This window comes from Phascolarctos cinereus, unplaced genomic scaffold (assembly GCF_003287225.1).
Source record: "Phascolarctos cinereus isolate Bilbo 61053 unplaced genomic scaffold, phaCin_HiC Scaffold_4;HRSCAF=312, whole genome shotgun sequence".
In the NCBI taxonomy this organism is placed as follows: Eukaryota; Metazoa; Chordata; class Mammalia; order Diprotodontia; family Phascolarctidae; genus Phascolarctos; species Phascolarctos cinereus.
This window is the reverse complement of record NW_027555847.1, coordinates 727,871,058-727,892,907: the sequence shown is the minus strand read 5'-3', so window position 1 is coordinate 727,892,907 and position 21,850 is coordinate 727,871,058. Positions and strand designations below refer to the sequence as shown.

General features: G+C 36.1%; 1 protein-coding gene across 1 annotated transcript; it reads right to left on the bottom strand.

Annotated features, from left to right (window-relative positions):
* Positions 1 to 777: 777 nt before the first annotated feature.
* Positions 778 to 21,613, bottom strand: LOC110203599 (vomeronasal type-2 receptor 26-like). The gene is given in 5 exon segments (XM_078151857.1): positions 778 to 1,739; positions 6,736 to 6,859; positions 7,869 to 8,096; positions 19,942 to 20,779; positions 21,597 to 21,613. Coding segments are annotated over 5 exon segments (2,169 nt in total).
* Between the last annotated feature and the right edge of the window lie 237 nt (positions 21,614 to 21,850).

Genomic DNA, 21,850 nt, shown 5'->3' with positions numbered 1-21,850 from the left:
AATGTTCCAGGTGAGGCAAACATTATGTAATATCCAGGAAAATCTTGATTGGCTGACTAATTTTAGACAGTGTGAATGTTAAGGAGAAAGAGATTGCTGAATTTGACAGGAAGCCTAGAAGCAGCAATGTGGAGCAGAAAAAAAAAATTTCCCACTGCAACAAATGAATTAAATAATAAAGGTAGGGGCATGACAGAGAGTGTAGCCAGTACTGGAAAGTGTGATGGAGGAAGGAGGTTCAACAAAAAAGAAGTAGATCTCAGTGAGTGGTAGTAAGTAAGAAAAGTGAGAACTTAAGAGGTTTACGACGAAAGAAGGTTTGTTGATTATGCACATGCATTCCAAAGAGCACAGTGGAGGGAGTATCACATATTTAGACATCAACTAGTAGAGCATTTTTTGAAGTTTTGAGGTGAATTGTAATTAGGAAGGAGATACCTGATCTTTGGGGATGAGCTATTATTTGGAAGCTGGCAGTTCAGTATAATGGATTATTTAAAATAAAAGAGGGTGGTGGTGTCCAAAACAATTTATTATTAGTCTAGACAACACATCATTGAATGGCAAGATGTCTGCTGAAGGTAATTAGAAAGATCAATGTCATTGTTTAATCCTGACTTGATGGTAAGTTGAGGTTTCCATGTATTAGGAAGGGTCAAGAAATTCTTCTGAGGGAAGGCACAATCAGAAGGAGGTATGGTGTGGAATTCTACAATCCTAGATAGAAGGCAAGAGGAGTAATATCCCAGGTCCCCTGCCACATTGGTATACTCATCCTTAAAATCTATTATGCTCCTGGTAGGAATTAGGGGGCAATGATCCAGAATGTTTCTTGCTTCTAGAACTTACTTTATTCTTTATACTTTCCTGGATGTTTCTGTCTGGCCTCAGCAGAATCATGTAACACTTGGGAATAAAGATGCAGCTTAGTAACCCAGCACTGGATGCCAGGATGGAGAAGATTTCCACAGTAACCATGGCCTTCCCCTTGGTGCTCTGGTATGTTGGGAGGAAGGAGACCCACACACTGCAGAACACTAACATGCTGAATGTGATGAAGTTGGCTTCATTAAAGGTGTCAGGCAGGCTCCTGGCCAGGAAAGCCACTGTGAAGCTGCACAGTGAAAGGAATCCCATGTAGCCCAGGACAGAGTAGAAGGCAAAGTCAGAGCCCTCATACTTCATGATGATGTGGCCAGGTTCAGAGTGTGGGTCCATGTCAGGAAAGGGGGGAGAGGTTCCCAGCCAGATGGCACAGAGAACCCCTTGAATTCCAGAACAGATAATGACAACAGAGTTAGACACACTGGATTGTACCCATATTCTACCCCTGCTCCCTGGTGTTGTAAGCCTGAAAGCCAGGACAGCTATGGTGGTTTTGGCCAAAATGGAGGACACAGCTACTGTGAACACAATCACAAATATTGCTTGTCTAAGGAGGCAGGTAGCTGAAGTAGGACAGCCAATGAAGAGCAGGGAGCAGAGGAAACAGAAGTTGAGAGAGATGAGGAGAGTATAGCTGAGAGCCCGGTTGTTGGCTTTCACTATGGGGGTGTCTTGAAACTTCACAAATACCCAGAGAACCAGAGATGTCATCAGAGAAAAGGAAAGAGCCACACAGATCAGAGTCTTCCCCAGAGGTTCTGAAACATCCAGGAAAGTCATAACCTTGGGGAGACATTGATTTCTTTCCTTGTTGGGATACTCATCTTCTGGGCACTTCATGCAGTGCTTCATATCTGAAGACAAACAAGTTCTTAGGATTTTTAGATTCAACAAATTGTCCCCAATCTCATGGAAAATAGGTATGATTGTTAAAGGTATTATTTCTTACTCCGCGAGGTTAATATCTCTGTGCTGGGAAATGGTCATTGATAGGTAACCTAGTATGCAATCCAGGCTCACTCTAGGTCTACTCTGTATTATTAAACTTGATTTCATTTGTCCAGTTTTCAGCTTTTCTAACTGAATATAAACTCTTCCCATGATTCTATTATTAGATGGTCTTAGAAGTTTGCTAGATACTAATCTATAAATCAACAATTAATTATCTATTATGAGCCAGGTATTTGACTTATAAACACAAAGAATCAAGCAATACCTGCTCATAAGGACCTTACATTCTTTATGGGATGTAGGTAATGGTACAGCCTGTCTTTTAAAATAGTTTTTATGGTGATGTCCAGCAAATGTGTAAACTTTCACACTTTTGTGTGTAAGTAGAAAGGTCAAATGACTATATCAGTCAAATCATTCACCTTTGTAAATTAAGTGATAATGCTCTATGCTCTGATTTTTTCATCTCTTGAACACACACCTCATCTGTTCACTAGGTGTGAGCAGCGAATGGACACTTCCTAGATGTGACAGGAAGTTGGTTTGGGACAGTTGAGGGGATTGACCTCATTTTCAGGAGTCTCTACAATTTTAGGGAGCTAGTTGGAATCAGAAAGACTAGTTTTTGGTATTGGAAATAAGAGAGACTGTTCTGGTTAAACTTTAGAAGTGTAATGGATTGGTTGGGGAAAAGTAGAGTGCTAAGCCTTAGTCTTGGTTACAGACGAGTTCTCCCTACTTTACCCTAGGGAATCCTGTTAACTGTGAAGTATTAGGAGTACTTGGACTTTCTCTGTGGCATGCTTGGATCACCTGCATGGTGGCTAACCACAAGGTATACATTTGAGGCAAAGGACAGACCAAGTACAATGAAGAAAGGCGATTCATGACTCTACCATGAGCCTAAAAGAAAAAAAAATCTATATCATACTTACCAAGAGATCTTTAGGATTCTAGCAAAAGTATTTGCAGGAGCTGTGAATTAGTCTTCCCACCTGCCTCCTGCCTTTGTTTCACTTGCTGACAAAGTTGGAGCTCCTTACTTCCTGTACTGTCTATGTACACATAAAGCCTTACTTTGATGGTGGGAAGTGGTTCCACCTCTGAAAAGTACTGTGGGTGAAGGAAGATAATCTACGAAGAGAGATGTACGCTGCCGTTGGCCTTGGGGGTTTCATGCTTGAAAAGTCTTCTGATCCTACACTGAGAGTGGGGTTTTGGGAAGTGGAGTTAAATCCCCTGGGAGCAACTGACACCTGTGAGAGTGGGAGATCATGGACACTGGGAGGAGATTTCAAGATAAATATGGGTAAATGGTATCAGAGGAGGGTATAGATCAGTGGTGGACTGAATAATGAGGGATGTAAGAGGGGAGGGATCCTACTGTAGAATGTCTTCTCTGATGCCTGAAATAATTGGCATTCTTCTGGGTGTGAGACATAAAGGAAAAGGGAAATCCTTGGGGCAAGTCCTACTAGGCAGTGGCAAAAATGCGTAGAATGGAGAGTGCAGAACAGATACCTTGAAAGCTTTGATTGCATGAAGAATACATGAAAAGGAGAGAGACACAATATAAATATAGAGGCTGTGCATCGTAGAATGAAAGTCTGGAGTAGACAAACAGAGAAGATGGATAATGAAGAAAGAGCAAAAATCCTTTTTAGAAAGGCATACAAAAATGAAAATTTAACAACTAATGGGCATTAATAGGTGAAAGGGCAGAAAAGGGGGAATCTACTGATTGAGAGTTTAAAATAATGGTGGGGAGAATTATATAACCAGATAAATACAGGAGTAAAGTGTTCTAATAAACAAAACCTCAAAGGAAAAGAGACAGCAAACAAGAAGAGGGGATACAGGAGGGAAAGAGATTTAGTAGGAAGAGGGCAAGCTAAAAAAATGAAGATTAATATAAAGTGACTGAGGGATGTTAATACTTTGTTTACAGCAGAAGTTGGAAAAATTATACCTTGAAAAAACTCAATACGAGAGGAGGAGGAAAATGTAAGTCTAATTCTTATATCTTTAAATGTGAATGGAATTAACAATAAATAAAATGTAAAAGTTAAAAATTGTATAAGAAAATAGAACATTCTAACTTGTTGCTTATCAGAAATACTTTTTTTTTTTGAAAGAAGCACATTTAGAAAATAAAAACCTGCTCAAAAGTGTTGGTATAAGTGTTTTGATATCTATCCCAATTTCTTTCATACAAGTGGTACTTTTGTGGGATGTGTCTAGTATTGGATTCTCTGGGTAAATGCTATGCACATTTTAGTCACGTAATTTTAATAACTTTAAATCACTTTTGAAAGTGGCTGTACTGATTCACAACCCCACCAGCAAAGCCTGTTTTCCCACAGCTCCTCAATAACTTCATATTCTCATATTTGTCAATCTGATGGGAGTGAGGTGAAATCTCTGTGTTGTTTTGATTTGTATTTCATTTATCATTAGTGATTTTGAGTATTCTTTCATATGATGGTCAATACTTTGAATTCTCCTGAGAACAGTTTTCACGTCCTTTGACCACTTACTTATTAAATGTTTTTGCTTATAAATATGTGTATGTACACAATATGTGCATATATAATCACATATTTATGTACATACATATGTGTAGATATATGTGTATGTGTATGCATATATGCATATGAGCCTGTATGTTTGTAACCAGAGGTGTCAGACTCATATAGAAACTGATCACTGCAGGCCACTTGCTGGTTTAGAAAACCACAGGTTAACGTTATTTATGAAATATTGTACTGTTATCAGTTTTCTTAAACATATACCAATGATGTTTTCGTCTGGTTCTGTCCATACTTGAGAGTTTGGCAGGCTGCTTGTGGCCCACAGGCCATGAGTTTTATACCTCTGATATATAACAAACCTTATCTAAAAAGAATATCTGATACAAATATTTTCTTCCATTTATCCATCTCCCTTAATAGTCTCGATATAGAACTGCACTCCATGTCATGAATGCTCTCTAACTTTTGTCCCTTGAATTTCCTAGCCTTTTTCAAGATGGATGCTTTAGTCCACCCAGCTGCTTTTGTCTTCTTCTCTGAGATTATCTTCACCTCTTCTTTATGTATTTTTTTCTGTTTGCCAGTTACATTGTCTCTCCCTTATAATATGATTTTCTTGAATACAAGGACTGTTTTACATGCCTTTTTTATACCTCCAGGACTTAGTACTGTGCCTGGAATGTAGGAACTCCTGAATGAATGTCAGCTCACTTAGCTAACACTTCTGCTTTAGAGTCTGTCTTCGTCTCCAAAGACCTCGGACGTTGCCCACATAACTGCCCTGCTGTTTTGTGTGATGAACGTAGGTGCTCTAATACAGCACGAAGACGTGCAGCCCAGGTCCAGAGTGCATCTTTCACAGAATCACTCATCTTAAATTCACATCCATGTCCTGGAAAGCATTTTCTTCAAGGCCCAAATGCACTCTCATGACTGATAAAAAGATGTCTCTTCTGCTCTGACCCAGAACTGATTGCACCCTTCCCCACAGGCTGACTGCTGTCTTCCCTTGCTCCATTTTGTCCTATTCTTATTGCTGTTACTGCTCAGGTGCCATTTGAGGGGAAGCCCCTTCTATGTTTGTTGATCAAACATCCTGGTCCACATCCTGGTGGTGCTGTTTCTGATTGGCTGGCTGTTGTCCTGTCTCTTAAGGCGGATAGTTGGGTATCGTGGTCCTGTCTTGGGCTTAAATGTATGATGTTGCTGTGGTTAAGTGCATGGACACACCTGCTGTTTCTGTGGGAAATATGAGAATCAGATCTGGGGGCAGTGGCTAGCTAATGGCAGTGTGCCGGCTGTTTAGTGAGGCCTATGATTGAGTCTGGGAGCCTGTGGTGTGGTTAAAGCCAGACTGTGGTCAAATCAGGACATGCCTGTTGTTTAGTGAGGCACACAAGGAAGTTAGAGTATTTGGGTGAGGAGCAGCTTTATCAGGATTCCATCATAACCACCTTAGGAGACTTAGTCATGTGAAGTCATTTATTTACAGAGGCAAAGAATGATTCTAATATGTCATATTTCACTCAGTTTCATTGTTTACATTGTTTTAAGTCTTAAATGTTTTTACTATTAGGGTGAGACTCTTGTACAGTTTGTAAATATAATAGGGTGTTAGACTGCTGGGGCTGCATAATCAAAGACCTGAGCTACCCAGCCCACACGGACTCTAAAAGGAAGGGCAAGGTCTCCTGTGACAGAGGTTTAAAGGAAATACAGAGACACATATATTTCAAGATATACTTTCCATCCTAAATGATTTATCGAAATATAACTTTAAAATATTGCAAGAGTTAGTGATGACAAAACACCCGGCTCATAACATGGGCACATATTTCCTCTGGGAATAATCCCCCCAAACCTCTATTAGGCTAAAGTTTCTAGTGAATATAGCACCCAAGATGTTCATAAACTCTGTTCTACCCTATCACAAATATTTTTCAGAGCACATGCTCCTCCACACTCCAGGTAATTCTATCTTATTGCATGTAAAACCATAACAAGACCATGCCAGTATGTTCTACAAAGAGATAGGGCAACATAGCTACTTTTTATATTGCAGGTTTCGTTTTGAATAATACACTTATGTCTAACACCACATTCTAACCATGTATCATTATTCAAGCCACTTGTTCTTTGCCTAGAACTTCTCCCTGACTCGCTCTGTTCTGTGCATCCTGTGGCTCATGTTTTAGCTGTGTATCATTAATTCAAGCCATTTGTCCTTGGCCGGAACATTGCGCTGACTCACCTTACTCCTGGATATCCTGTTGCTCGGGCAGTGATGAGATTGTTTGTGGCCCTAGAGCACAACACCAGTTTATTCAGTTCAGTGGGTATAGGAAGAAAGCTGCCTGTAGACACTTACTCATCTCATTGGAGATCTCCCCCTCAGGGCACAGAGAACAATTGAAGCAGCAGTTGGGCTGTCCCTCCAGAGGGGTTTGCCTGAATCCAGGACCACAGCTCTCACTGCATGTGGCACAGGGAACCTAGTGACAAGGCAGTAAAATGCATGATGGTTCTGGAAATTAATAGGACAGGGGATGATATATCATTATCAGAGGGTGAGTGATATTGATTGGGGCAAAGATAGCTTACTCTGTAGCAGAAATATGAGAATTATTTATATACCAGTGGAATATCAGCTAGAAGGAACATGGGGCTGAAAAAAAGAGACCAGGATGCTAGTCCCATAACTGCCACTAGTTGTGGAAAACTGGTTGAACATTCTGAACTTTGTGGATTTCAGTCATTTGTAAGAGGAAGAATTTGAACAAGATGCCATCTCAGGTCCTTATTTGTCTAGCATTTTGTAATTCTCACTGTCAGCTATATCTTTTTTAATGGTTATAGTATAAGCTTCTGAAGGAAATGGAAGAGCCTGACCTAAAATAGACTTAATCTATCTGCATGTGGGATGCAGGACACAGATAACTCAAAGATGAGGCTGATTTGATTATTAATTATAATAGAAAGGGTGAATTCCACGGTCTTATAGAGAAACAATCTATTGGGTTCAGAAATGCTCTGTTTCCGAAATTTTCCTATCAAACTCATTGCTCAGCTCCATAGAGGTATAGTCCTTGGATGGTTGAATGTAACTTTATTTTTACTGAATGAAGACAAATGGGTTGGGTGTCATCATTCACAAAATAATGCCAGGTAGTGGACAAAACACTGGTTTGGGGATCAGAGGGCATTGGGACAATCACTACCTTTCTATGTCTCAGTTTCTTTATTTAATCAGATGACATGGCTGAGCGACATGGGCTTTAAAGTCCATTCCAGCTCTATCTCCAATGGTGTTAAAGATTCCAAGTTTAAAACTGTTTGATGGATTGCTTGTTTGGCTTTTTCACCCAGAATTTTGCTGCAAAGAGAAAAGAAATCCATGTGCAGGATTTTCTCTACTCATAAAAAGAAATGTGGAGTGAGCTAAGCAGGGTAAAATTTGTTCCCATGATTATATAAAAGTTTGATATTGCAATTATTTCTGACCTCAGTATATGTCCAGCTCCACACTATGGCCTCCTCATTAATGGTAAAATCATGACCAGGCTCAGCCTTGGGGATAAACTGTCCGACTTTCACCAGAGCTTCGCCATCCATATCGAAGGTTACATAGTTCAGGATGTTATATTGAGCCTTGGGGTTTTTATTCTTGTCCATAAACACCTGGTCGCCAGCACTGTTGTTAAACTGGATATTCTTTAGAAAGGAATGGAGCTATAAGAGAAGAGAATTTTCAACCATTGCCTGGTGCCTGAAAGTCAGAAATCTCCCAGAATGAAGACCTGTGAGTTCTCAGTTTTCAGTCCACAGTCAACGAGCATTTATTAAGTACCTATCATGTGTAGGGCAAAATGCTAAGAAATGGAGAATATAAAATCAGACCCCTTTCTCAAGGACCTTATATTACAATTGGAAAGAGGTATAATGGAAAAGGGTAATGTGTAAGATAAGCTCTAGAAGACCATAGTAGAAAGTAATTGGAGTGCAATGCCTAGAATAGATAATGTGGAAACTTTGAATGCATGAGGAACATGGAGAGATAATTATATGCATTGTGAATCAGAGAATGAGTGTTTAGAGTATATAGAAATATATGATGAGCAATGAAGGGAGTGAAATAAATCCATTTTTGAAAAGGGACACAAAATGAAATTTTAAAAAATGAGCAGGTGAGGAGAGCAAAGGAAAATCTGCTTGAAGGGGAAAAGGCAGGGGAAGAAATCTGTAACCAGATAAAAGCAGTAGAGAAAAAAGGAACCAATAAACAAAACCCTGAGAGGAAAGGGGCAACATAGGAGAAAGGCAGATTAGGGTTGAGGGGAAGAGTGCCACTAGAAACAGAGTTGCCTTAATAAAATGTTAAAGGAAAGTGAGTGAATGGACATAATAATGTGTTTACAGTAGAAAAAGGGGAAAAAATTTAACATAAAAAATTTAGAAGCAGATGAAGAAAAATATAAACTTAACTCATAAATTTAAATGTGAATGTGTTAAACATTCCAATAAAATGAAAAAGATTTATTAAATATTAACCAATTGTTGATCAATCATTTATTTTTAATTATATTCTTTAATTACATAGTTCAGTTCTTATAAATCATAATTTCTGGCCATTGAGGACTCATTGACCTCATTTATTGGTAATTACAAGCCTTGCTAATAAATTTATCATGCTTAAAATTTTTTGCCTCAGTTTCCCTCATTTCACATATTTTTTTCACAACATTGGCAAATTGAATAATAAAACAAAATTGTAGAATCAAGTACTTATAAAAACACATTTAAAAAAAGATACACAGAAAACAAAGCTAGGAAAAAAATTACTTTGCATGAAGTAAACACAAAAAAGCAGGAGCTGCTTTGTGCAAAAACAAAAAACGCAAAAGCAAATATTGAAAAAAAATAAAAAGAAAGAAGAGACAGAGACATTATGGTAGCAGAAAATGACCTTATTCTACTGAGCTCTCCCAACCCAACCATCTAAACAAATTTTAAGAAATACCTCAAATCAAATTATTAATGACATTAACAAAAAGTCACAGTATCACATTTAAAAATATTTATTTATTTTTTATCTTCAGTTTTCAACATTCACTTTTATAGGATTTTTAGTTCCAATTTTTTCCACCTCCCTTGGCTTCCCCCTCCCCAAGATGACATGCAATCTGATATAGGCTATCCATGTACAATAATATTAAACATATTTCCTCATTCGTCATGTTATAAAAGAAGAATCAGAACAAAAGGGGAAGCGCGCGTGCACACACACACACACACACACACACACACACACACACAGACAAACCCAGATAAAATAGCATGCTTCTATCTGCATTCAGACTCCATAGCTCTTTCTCTGGATGTGGACAACATTTTCAATCATGAGTCTTTTGGAATTGTCTTAGATCATTGCATTGCTGAGCAGAGCTAGATCTGTCAAACTTGTTATTTGCACAAGGTTGCTGATAGAGTACAATGTTCTCCTTCTACTCACTTCACTCAGCATCAGTTCATGTAGGTCTTTCCAGGTTTTTTCTGAAATCATCATTTTTTATGGAACAATAGCATTTCATTACATTCTTATAACAATTTGTTTTGCCATTCCCCAACTGTTGGGCATCCCCTCAATTTCCAATTCTTGGCCACAACAAAAAGAGCTGCTATAAATATTTTTGTACATGTGGGTCCTTTTCCCTTTTTTATGATCTCTTTGGGATACAGATATAGTAGTGGTATTGCTGGATCAAAGGGAATGAACAGTTTCATAGCCCTTTGGGCATAGTTCAAATTCTTCTCAAGAATGGTTAGAATAGTTGACAACTGGACCAACAATGTCGCAATTTTACATCTTCTTCAACATTTATCATTTTTCCTGTTTTGTCATGTTAGCCAACCTGATAGGTGTGAGGTGGTACCCCAGAGTTGTTTTAATTTGCATTTCTCTAATCAATACTGATTTGGAGCATTTTTTCATATAACTAGATAACTTTAATTTCTTCAGCTGAAAACTGCCTGTTCATATCCTTTGACCTTTTATCAATTGGGGAGTGACTTATATTCTTATAAATTGGACTCAGTTCTCTATATATTTGAGAAATGAGGCCTTTATCAGAGACATTGGCTTAAAAATTATTTTTCCAGCATCCTGCTTCCCTTCTAATCTTGGTTGCATTGGCTTTGTGGAAAAAAAAACACTTTTAAAATTAGATGTAATCAACATTACCCATTTTGCATTTTGCATTTTGCATTTCATAATGTTCTCTATCTCTTGTTTGGTCATAAATTTTTCAGTTCTCCATAGATCTGACAGGTAAACTACTCCTTGTTGTCCTAATTTGCTTATGGTGTCACCCTTTATGTCTAAATCATGTGGCTATTTTGACCTTTTTTTGGTATGTAGTTTAAGATATTGGTCTATGACCAGTTTGTGCCATACTCTTTTCCAGTTTTCCTGGCAGTTTTTGTCAAATAGTGTGTTCTTATCCCAGAAGCTGGAGTCTTTGACTTTATCAAAGTCATTGATTACTATGTCTTGTGTACCTATCCTGTTCCACTGATCCACCACTCTATGTCTTAGCCAGTACCAAGTAGTTTTGATGATTGCTGGTTTATAACACAGTTTTACATCTGGCACAGCCAGGTTACTTTTCCTTGCATTTCTTTTCATTAATTCCCTTGATATTCTGGAACTTTGTTCTTTCAGATGAATTTTGTTATTATTTTTTCCTAGGTGTATAAAACAATTTTTGGTACTTTGATTGGTGTGGCATAGAATAAGTAAATTAATGTAGATAGAATTGTTATTTTATTATATTAGCTTGGCCCACCCATAAACAACTAGTATTTTTCCAGTTATTTACATCTGACTTTATTTGTGTGAAAACTATTTTTAAATTTTGTTCATATAATGCCTGGGTTTGTCTTGGCAGATAGACTCCCAAATATTTTATATTGTCTATAGTTACTTTAAATGGAATTTCTCTATTTTCTCTTGCTGCTGGGCTTTGTTAGTAATATGTAGAAATGCTGTTGATTTATGTAGGTTTATTTTATATCCTGCAACTTTGCTAAATTTGTTTATTTTTTCAAGTATAATATTGAATAATAGTAGTGATAATGGACAACCATGTTTCATCCCTGATCTTGGCGGGAATGTTTCTAGCTTATCCTCATTACAAATAATGCTTGCTGCTGGTTTTAGAGAGATGCTGTTTATCATTTTAAGGAAAATTCCATTCATTCCTTTACTTTCTAGTGATTTTAATAGGAATGTGTGTTGTATTTTGTCAAAAGCTTTTTCTGCATCTATTGAAATAATCACATGATTTCTGTTGACTTTGTTATTGATATGGTCAGTTATTCTGATAGTTTTCCTAATATTTGAACCAGGCCTGCATTTCTGGTATAAAACTCATCTGGTCATAGTGTATTATCCTCATAATAAGTTGCTATAATCTCTTAGCTAATATTTTATTTACATTTTTTATATCAGTATTCATTAGGGAAATTGGTCTCTAATTTTCTTTCTGTTTTGGCTTTTCCTGGTTTAGATATCAGTACCGTATTTGTGTCATAAAAAGAATTTGGTAACAATTCTTCTTTGCCTATTTTCCCAAATAGTTTATATAGTATTGGAATTATTTTTTCTCTAAATATTTGGTAGAATTCACTTGTAAATCCATCTGGCCCTGGAGATTTTTTCTTAGGGAGTCCATTGATAGCTTGTTTAATTTCTTTTTCTGAAATGGGGCTATTTAAGTATTTTATTTCCTCTTCTGTTAATCTGGGCAATATATATATTTTTCTAAATATTCACCCATTTCACTTAGATTGTCAGATTTATTGATATACAGTTGGGCAAAATAGCTCCTAATTATTGTTTTAATTTCCTCTTCATTGGTGGTGAATTCATCCTTTTCATTTTTGGTACTGGTAATTTGGTTTTCTTTCTTTTTTTAAAAGTCAAATTAACCAAAGGTTTATCTATTTTATGTTTTTTTTCTTCATAAAACCAGCTCTTGGTTTTATTTATTAGTTCAATAGTTTTCTTAATTTCAATTTTATTAATATCTTTTTTGGTTTTCACAATTTCTAATTTGGTAAATATTTGGGGATTTTTAATTTGTCCTTTTTCTAACTTTTTTAGCTGCGTGCCTAATTCATTGATCTACTCTTTCTCTGTTTACTCATGTAAGCATTGGAGATATAAAATTTCCCTTAAGAACTGCTTTGGCCACATCCCATAAGTTGTCGTATATTGTCTCATTATTGTTATTCTCTTGGATGAAATTGTTGATTGTTTCCATGATTTGTTGTTTGACTCACTCATTCTTTAGGATTAGATTATTTAGTTTCAATTAATTTTTAATCTGTCTTTCCATGGTCCTTTATGACATGTAATTTTTATTGTGTAATGATCTGAAAAGGATGTATTTAATATTTCCACCTTTCTGCATTGGACTGTGAGGATTTTGTGTACATTCTCAATTTTTGTGTAGGTGCCATGTACCACTGAGAAAAATGTATATTTTCTATCCCTATTCAATTTTCTCCATTTTATTCACCTCTTTAACTTCTTTCTTGTTTATTTTGTGGTTAGATTTACCTATTTCTGAAAAGGAGAGGTTGAGGTCCCCCACGAGTATAGTTTTGCTGTCTATTTCTTCTTGTAAATCAGCTAACTTCTCCTCTACGAATCTGGATGCTATACCACTTGGTGCATATATGTTTAGTATTGATATTACTTCATTGTCTATGGTACTTTTTAGCGGGATGTAGTTTCCTTCCTCATCTCTTTTAATTAGATCTATTTTGCTTTTGCTTTATCTGAGATCAGGATTGCTGCTCCTGCTTTTTTTTTTAAATTCAGCTGAAGGATAATATATTCTGCTCCAGCCTTTTACCTTTACCTTGTGTGTGTCCCTCTGTTTCAAATGTGCTTCTTGTAAACAACATGTTGTAGGATTGTGGTTTTTAATCCACTCTGGTAACTGCTTCTGTTTCATGAGAGAGTTCATCCTATTCCCATTCACAGTTATTCCTAACTGTGTCTTTCTCTCCATCCTATTTTCCTTCCTGTTTATGCTTTTCTCTCTCCTCTCACCCTTTTCATCCTCACCAGTGTTTTTCTTCTGACCACCACCTACCTCAATCTGCCCTCCATTCTCCCTATGACTTCTTCCCTCCATTCTGCTCTACCTTCTATTAGCCCCTTCTCTTTTCTTTCTCTTTTTTCCTAGTAGGCAGTACTAGGGTAAGATAGATTTCTATACCCAAAGGAGTGCATATTATTCCTTCTTTGAGCCAAATCTCATGAGAGTAAGGTTCAAACAATGATTGCATCTCTCTCTTCTTTCTCTCTACTGTAATAAGTCTTAGTGCCTCTTTGTATGATGTAATTTGCTCTTTTCTGCTTCCCACTTTCCTCTTTTCCCAGTATAATCCTTTTTTCACCCTTCAAGTATTTTTTTATCACCACATCAAAGTTAACTTATACCTTCATTCTCTGTCTATGTATACCCCTTCTAAATGTCATAAGAAAGATACACGTCTCAAGAGTTACAAATATCATCCCTTATCATAGAGATTAAACAGTTTAACCTTATTGAATAACATTTTTTTTCCTTTCCTATTTACCTTTTTATGCTTCCCTTGAGCCTTGTATTTGGAGATTGTATTTTTTGCTTAGCTCTGTTATTTTTTTTCTTCAGGAATGATTGAAAGTACTCCATTTCATTGAATGTCCATCTTTTTCTCTGAAATATCATACTTAATTTTGCTGGGTAGTTGATTCTTGGTTGTTATCCAAGTCTTTTGCTTTCCAGAATATCATATTCCATGTCCCCCAGTGATTTAGAGCATATTTTCATATGACTATATAGAAAGCTTTCATTTCTTTGTCTGAAAATGGTTGATCATCATTACAACATTACTGTTACTATGCATAATGATCTTCTAGTTCATCTTATTTCACGTCCATTAGTTCAGATGGGTCTTGTGATGTTTGTTTTCTTGACCCCCCTCCCTATTTCTTATAACATAAAAGTACTCCACAATCATACCAGACAACTTGAGCTACCATTTCCCAAATGATGAGCATCCTTTCAATTTCCAATTCTTTACCCCCCAAAAAAATAAGAGCTACTATAATTATTTTACTTATAAGTCCTTTTCATTTTACTTTGATCTAATTGGAGGACACACCTAGTACTGATATTGCTGGGTCAAAGAATGTACACAGTTTTAAATCCTTTTGGTTATAGTTCTAAATAGTTCTCCAGAATGGTGTGACAAGTACACAGCTCCACCTACACTTTATTCATGTACCTATATTCTTTTATCTCCATCAGCTTTTTTCATTTCTGATAGGTATGAGGTAGTTTTTCAGAGTTGTTTTAATGTACATTTTCTAATCAAAAGTGAAAAGTTATTTAGAACTTTTTTTTATATGACTATAGATAGTTTTGATTTCTTCTTCTGAAAGAAAGTGAAAATAGTATGTTTCAGTCTGTATTCAGTCAATATCAGTTCTTTCTCTGGAGGTAGATAGTATGCTTCATCATTAGTCCTTTGGGATTGTCTTAAATAATTGTGTTGTTGAAAGTAGTTAAGTAATTCACATGTACGCATGGAACAATATTGCAGTTACTGTGTACAACATTCTCCTGGTTCTGTTCACTTCACTATGCATCAGTTCATGTAAATCTTTCCAGGTTTTTCTGAAATTGTCCTGCTTGTCATTACAATCATATACCACAGCTTGTTTAGCCATTCCCCAGTTGATGGATATCCCTTTGATTTCCAATTTTTAGCCATCACAAAAAGAGCTGCTATAAATATTTTTGTATAAATAGTTACCTTTTCATTTTACTGGATTTCTTTGGGATATAGACCTAGCAATAATATTGCTAGATCAAATTACATGCACAGTTTTATAGCCCTTTGGGCATAGTTCTAAATTGCTCTCCAGAATAATTGGATCAATTTACAACTCCACCATTAGTGTTCCAGTTTTCTTCTTCTGAAAACTGCCTGTTAATATCATTAGACCATTTTTCTATTAGAGAATGGCTCTTATTTTTACACATTTTACTCAGTTCCTTCTATATTTGAGAAGTGAAATCTATGTCAGAGAAATTTGCTGTAAAACATCTTGATATCACCTCATTGTCTATGGTACTTTTTAGCAAAATGAAGTTACCCTGTTTATTTCTTTTAATTAGGTCAGATTTTGCTGTTGCTTTGTTGGAGATCATGACTGTAAACCCAGCTGCCCTCTTTTTTTTTTACTTTGGTTCAAGCTTAATAGATTTGATCTAGCTCCTTATTTTAACTTTGTGTTTGTTTTTTCTGTTTTAAGTGGGTCTATTCTAAACAACATGTTGTTGGATTCTGGTTTCTAATCCATTTTGCTATCTACTTCCATTTTTTGGGTGAGCTCATCTCATTCAAATTAGCAGTTATGATGACTAACTGTGTATTTCCTTTCATTCTATTTTGTTCTATTTATCCTGCTTTCTTTTTACTCAATCCCTCCTCAAAATTCTGTTTTGCTTCTTACCACTGTCTCCCTTACCACCTCTCCCTTTTATTTTCCCCTCTCCCATTTCTATTATCCCCTTCCTCTCCTGTTTTCCTACTGAGTAAAATATATTTCCTTACCCACTTAAGTATGTATGTGTGTGTGTATATGTGTGTGTGTGTGTGTGTACACATACATACATACCTATATCTATACATACACACGAATATGAAAAAAATGGAAAATAGATAGAGAATAGAAAACCTGAGAATTATTGGAGTTTCTGGAATCTATGATCAAAGAAAAAATAGTATACGTATTATATTTAAAGAAATTCTAAAGGAAAATTGTCCAATTATCTTAAGTACAGAGGGTAAAATAGAAATTGGAAGAATCCACCAAATATCTACTGAAAGAGATTCCAAAATGAAAACTATTAATAATATTACAGACAAATTCTAGAGCTCCAAGGTCAAAGAGAAAATTTTTCAAATAGCCAGAAAGAGATAGTTCAGATATCATAGTTCACAAAAGATTTAGCAACTTTCATTTTAAGGGTGCTTGGAATGTGGTATTCTAGCACAGGAGCTAGGATTACCACCAAGAATAACATACCAAGCAAAACTGAGCATAATGCCTCAGGGGAAAAATAGACATTTAATAAAATACAGGATTTTCAAGCTTTTTGGATAAAAAGGCCAGAACTGAATAGAAAATTTGACATTCAAACACATGACTCAAGAGAAGTATAAAAAAGGTAAACTTGAATGAAAAATCATAAGAGACTCAATAAGATTAAACTGTTTACATTCCTAAATGGGAAGATGATACATGTAACTCCAAAAACCTTGTCATTATTAGGACAGTTGGAAAGGATACACATTCATAGAGAGTACTGATGTTATGTTGGGAGGATCTCAAAAAAATGAAGGCATGAAAAAATGGGATGCTCTCAGAAAAGAAAGGAGGGAAAACATGGGGAAAGATTTATCACATAAAAGAAGTGTGCAAGGAAGAGCTTTTACAGTAAAAGGGAAAATGGGGTGAGGGAAGCCAAGCTTAAATCTCACTCTCATTGGAATTGGTTCACAGAGGGAAGAATACATACATACATACATGCATACGTGCACATAAACACATTCAGTCAGATGTAAAAGCCAATATTATCCAACAGGAGGCGACAGGGTTAATAGAAAGGGGCAATGGGCAATCATGAAAAAGGGTGGATTAAGGAAGACAGTCATCAGAATCAAAACAGACTTTTGAGGAGAGACAGGAAAAAAACTACAGAAGAATAAACAGAAGAAAAGAGGATGGTGGGAGATATAGTTAGTAATCAGAACTGTGAATGTGAATGGGATGAACTCATTCATAAAACAGAAGCACATACCAGAGTGGATTAGAAACGATCTGACAGTACTTTGTTTACAAGAGACACATTTGAAGCAGAAAGACACTGAGAGTTAAAATAAAGCCCTGGAAGAAAATAGATTATGCTTCAGCTGAAGTTAAAAAAAAAAAAGGCAGAGGTGGCAATCATGATCTTATACAGAACAAAAGCAAAAACAGACCTGATTAAAAGAGATAATTAAGAAAATTACATTTGGCTAAAAAAAGGCAATATAGAAAATTAAACAACATAAATTTTTTATAGCATTTCTCTGATTAAGGACACATTTCTCAAATATGTAGGGAACTAAGTCAAATTTATTAAAATAAGAGTCAGGCCTAAATGGTCAAAGGATATGAACAGGCAACTTTTAGAAGAAATCAAATATATCTGCAGTCTTATGAAAAAAGTGTTCTAAATTATTATTGATTAGAGAAAAGCAAATTAGGACAACTTTAAGGTATCACTTCATGCTTATCAGATTGACTAACACTTCAGAAAAGGAAAATGATAAATGCTGGAGAGGATGGGGAAAAATAGGTAACCTAATGCATTGTTGATAGAGTGGTGAACTGGCCCAGCCATCCTAGAGAGCAATTTGGAACTGTTCCCAAAGGATGATAATACTGTTCAGACCATTTCACCCAGCAAACCACTACTACACTTGTGCTGCAAAAATATGAGAGAAAAGGGGAAAGTGCTATGTGTATAAAACATTTTGTGGTAGAAAGAAGTGGAAATTGAGGGGATGCCCGTAGTTTGGGGAGTGGCTCAATATGCAGCATATGATTGTGATGGTATACAATTGTAATGTTAGAAATGGCAAAATGGATGGCTTCAGAATCTTAGGAAGATTTATACGAGCTGATGCAAAGTGAAGGGAGCAGAACTGGGAGAATGTTATGCACAGTAACAGCAATATTGCAATTATGATCAACCTTGAAAGACTTAGGTGCTCTGATGAATACAGTAATCAAAGATAATTCCAAAGGGTTATTTACCTCCAGAGAGAGAACTAATGAGTACTGATTACTGATAGAATCATACATTTTTATTTTTTATTTATCATTATTTTTCTTTTTGCTTTTCTCCAACATAGGTAATCTGGAAATATATTTTGTATGAATTTGTATGTATAATTTATATTACATTCCTCATCTTTTCAGTGTATGGGTGAGGGGCTGAAGGGAGAAGGAGAATTTTCAAAATTCTACAATATAAATGTTAAAAATTTTAAAATGGAAAAAATAAATTATGCATAAATACAGAAAAGCATGACACTATCTATATGAACTGATATGGAGTGAAGTAATCAGAGTCATGTAAACAATACACACAGTAATTACAACAATATAAATAAAAAGAATGAATCCCCCCCCATCAAAAGTTACTGTAACTAAATAATAAAGATGAAGCAGGATTCAGAATGAAGAGATAAGAGAAGATTCCCCCCCCATACACACCTACACCTTCACAGAAGTGGGAGATCCGCAAGAGTTACACATTGCACAGATCTGTGGATTTTTTTCAGTTTATCATTCAGTTGTGCTAACTTATTTTTTCTCTCAAAAATATTTGTTGTATGAGATAGCTTTCTGGGAGAGGTTGTTGGAAGGATATATGGCAAAATATAATGGTTTAAGAAAAAGAAAAAATTATCAATAAAACATAAAAATTGGATGTCCTGCAGTCATCTTAAATTCCATATATCCAAAATGAAACTAACATTTCTGCCCCCCTGCCCAACCCGCTCTTGCTTTTCCTTCCTTATTATTGTTCAGGGTACCACTGGACTCTCAGTCACCGAGGTTCCCAACTTAGGTATCATCCTTGATGCCTCCCTCACTCTCTCTTATTCCACCATATCTAAATTATCACTAAATTTTGTTGATTTAACCATCATAATGTCATTCATATTTGTCATCTTGTCTTCTCTCACCTTGGTACCACTCTAGTTCAGGGGCTTATCATTTCAAGCCTGAGCTATGCAATAGTGTAATGATTGGCTTGCCTATCACTCATCTCTCCCCACCACAGTTCTTCTTCCACTCAAAATATCACTCCCTACTAAATGAATTCTAATGACTATAATGTCTAGCCTCAAGTATAAAGTCTTATTTTTTTTATTCAAAGTCCTACAAAACTTGTTCCCTACCTTTCCAAAAATATTCTGCGGTCCAGTGAAATTGGCATCCTTGCTGTTTCTCAAACAAAACACTCATTTCAACTTTAGGTATTCTGGCTATTTCTCACTCATGGAATGTTCTTTTCTCTCATCTATGCATCCTAGATTTCCAGGCTTCTTTCAAGCCTTAGTTAAAACCCCACCTTCTATAGGAGGCACTTCACACTTGTTGTGAATTCTAATGCATTTTCTTTGTTTATTATTTCAAATTTACGCTTTATATATCTTATTTGTAGACAGTTTGCATGTTATGTGCCCCATTAGAGTAAACTACTTGAGATCAGAGAAAATCTCTTACTTTTCTTTGTACCCCAAGCCTTTAACACAGTATTTGAGACATATTAGGTACTTAATAAATATTTGATGACTGAATGATTCCCAACTCAGAGCCCAGCCCACGTACTTCCTCTTAAGGCTGCCACTGTCTGGTAATGGAAAACGTACCATTTTAAAGAAATATTACTTGCCATGGATGAGGAGCCTGGCCTTCTCCTTCTAACATGGATCCTTTTTCTGATTTCATCAGGAATGTTTCATGGAGAGTCCAAGCCACAGCATAAACACCATTGTAGATGGTGTAACTCAAGTCAGACATGGTCATGTCAAAGTAAAGTAAAGGCACAGTCTCCAAGGAGGCAATTAGTGAACATTCTTTTTGCTTCCATTTTTCAGGTTCTTCTGTACATCTGAATGTTGAGTGCCAGAATTCTTTCAGTACAATGTCTTCTGAGTATTTAGCAGGGTTCACTGTCCTGAGAAAAGGCTTAAAACCAGGAACTTCACTTGTGAGGTGTGAAAATGTAAGTGCCCCATGGAAATTATAGCCATCAATATATTGGGGTCTCATGGTAATGTCAAAGTGAGAGGTGGTGACCCACACCTTCCATTACTGGTTCAAAGGAAATAGTGAATGTCTCAAGATCATTAATGAATCTGTGTCACCATGAATGAAAATCACTTTGGATACTGATATCATGATTCTGGGTATGAATGTTAACTCTGATTCTGTGTGTCTTCTCTCACTGACTGGAATCTTCTCTGTGAAGGACACACAGACACCATTATTTGCCATCTCCAGTGTCAGTTCCTGAAGGAATTCCTCAACTCTCAGATCATTTACAGTCACCAGAGCTACCCATGTCCATTCAAAGTGAATCATTAATCTGACCATACCTTTATGTAGGGAAGAGTCTCTGGGAGCCATCTGGTAAAGAGAAGGAAACTGAGCCTTGTTACTTAGAATAGTATCAAATGGCCCAAAGGTGATCTGGATGTGAAAGAAACATGGGAAAATCTGAGATCTAAGAATGTGGTCTCAATGTATATGTAAATTTAGGGTTGAAATCAATCAACTCAATTTTAGATTTGATACTTTAATTAGATGAGGCTATGTCTAAATTAATTAAAGACCTTGGTCTAAGTGTGAGGCATCTTTTAAGACACTGAGTGAAATAAAATGAACCTGAATGGGAAACTGATGTCAGTAGTCTGGAAAATGTGTTCATGTCTTTAGAAATCATCTGTAAGTTGTCGAGGCAGTTGAAAGGGAAAAGGAACTCCAGAAATTGGAATGGAAGACTTTTCAGCACACCTCTGAGATTCAAAACCAGGGATGAGACATGGATAAAAAGGAAATCAAGGAGAGTCATGGCCTCTATAAGCATCTCAGAGCAGAAGACTCAGACTGTGGGAAACTCCAAGAAAATGTTGGCTCATTTTTCTACTTCTCTAGAAGCTTCAATAACCTGTTGTTTCATTACTCAAACATTTCCAGTAAGCTCAACTTTTCCTCAACCACAAAGAGGCCAGGAGTTAACTAGAGACAAATGTAAGTGTGATGTTAGACAATTTACTTTTAGACATTAGAATTTTTTCTTGCTTGGGACTCCTCATGATTGTAATTGGATTCATTATAGTTCTCTTAAATAAACTCCCTAAAACTTAAGAAGAAGGAACCACATGAACACTTAAATAAGCTAATTATTTTAAAGGTATAAAAAGTGTGTAAAACTATCCATTCCTATATGTCATCCATTTTTTGTTGTGAGAAAAGTTATGAATTTTGTAATACACTCTGTTATCAAAAATATTGTATTTTCCCCAAACCTTTATATTTACCCATATCTCTGACCCATCTGAAAGACAGCTGTTGGGTGAAGAAAGAAATTTCTAATTCTTCTATTGTATCTGCTTAATAATGTGTGCCTTCCCTCTCCTGTCCAAATGGCACTAGAACATATTCTTTCTCCTTGTTTTTTTTTCTTGTTCTATGGTAGATTACCAGGCTAAAATGAATATATCTTCTTTGTATTGGGAATGACATTTGTGTGAAAAATAAAACAAAACTGAAGAATATGTGCATGTGTTCTGTG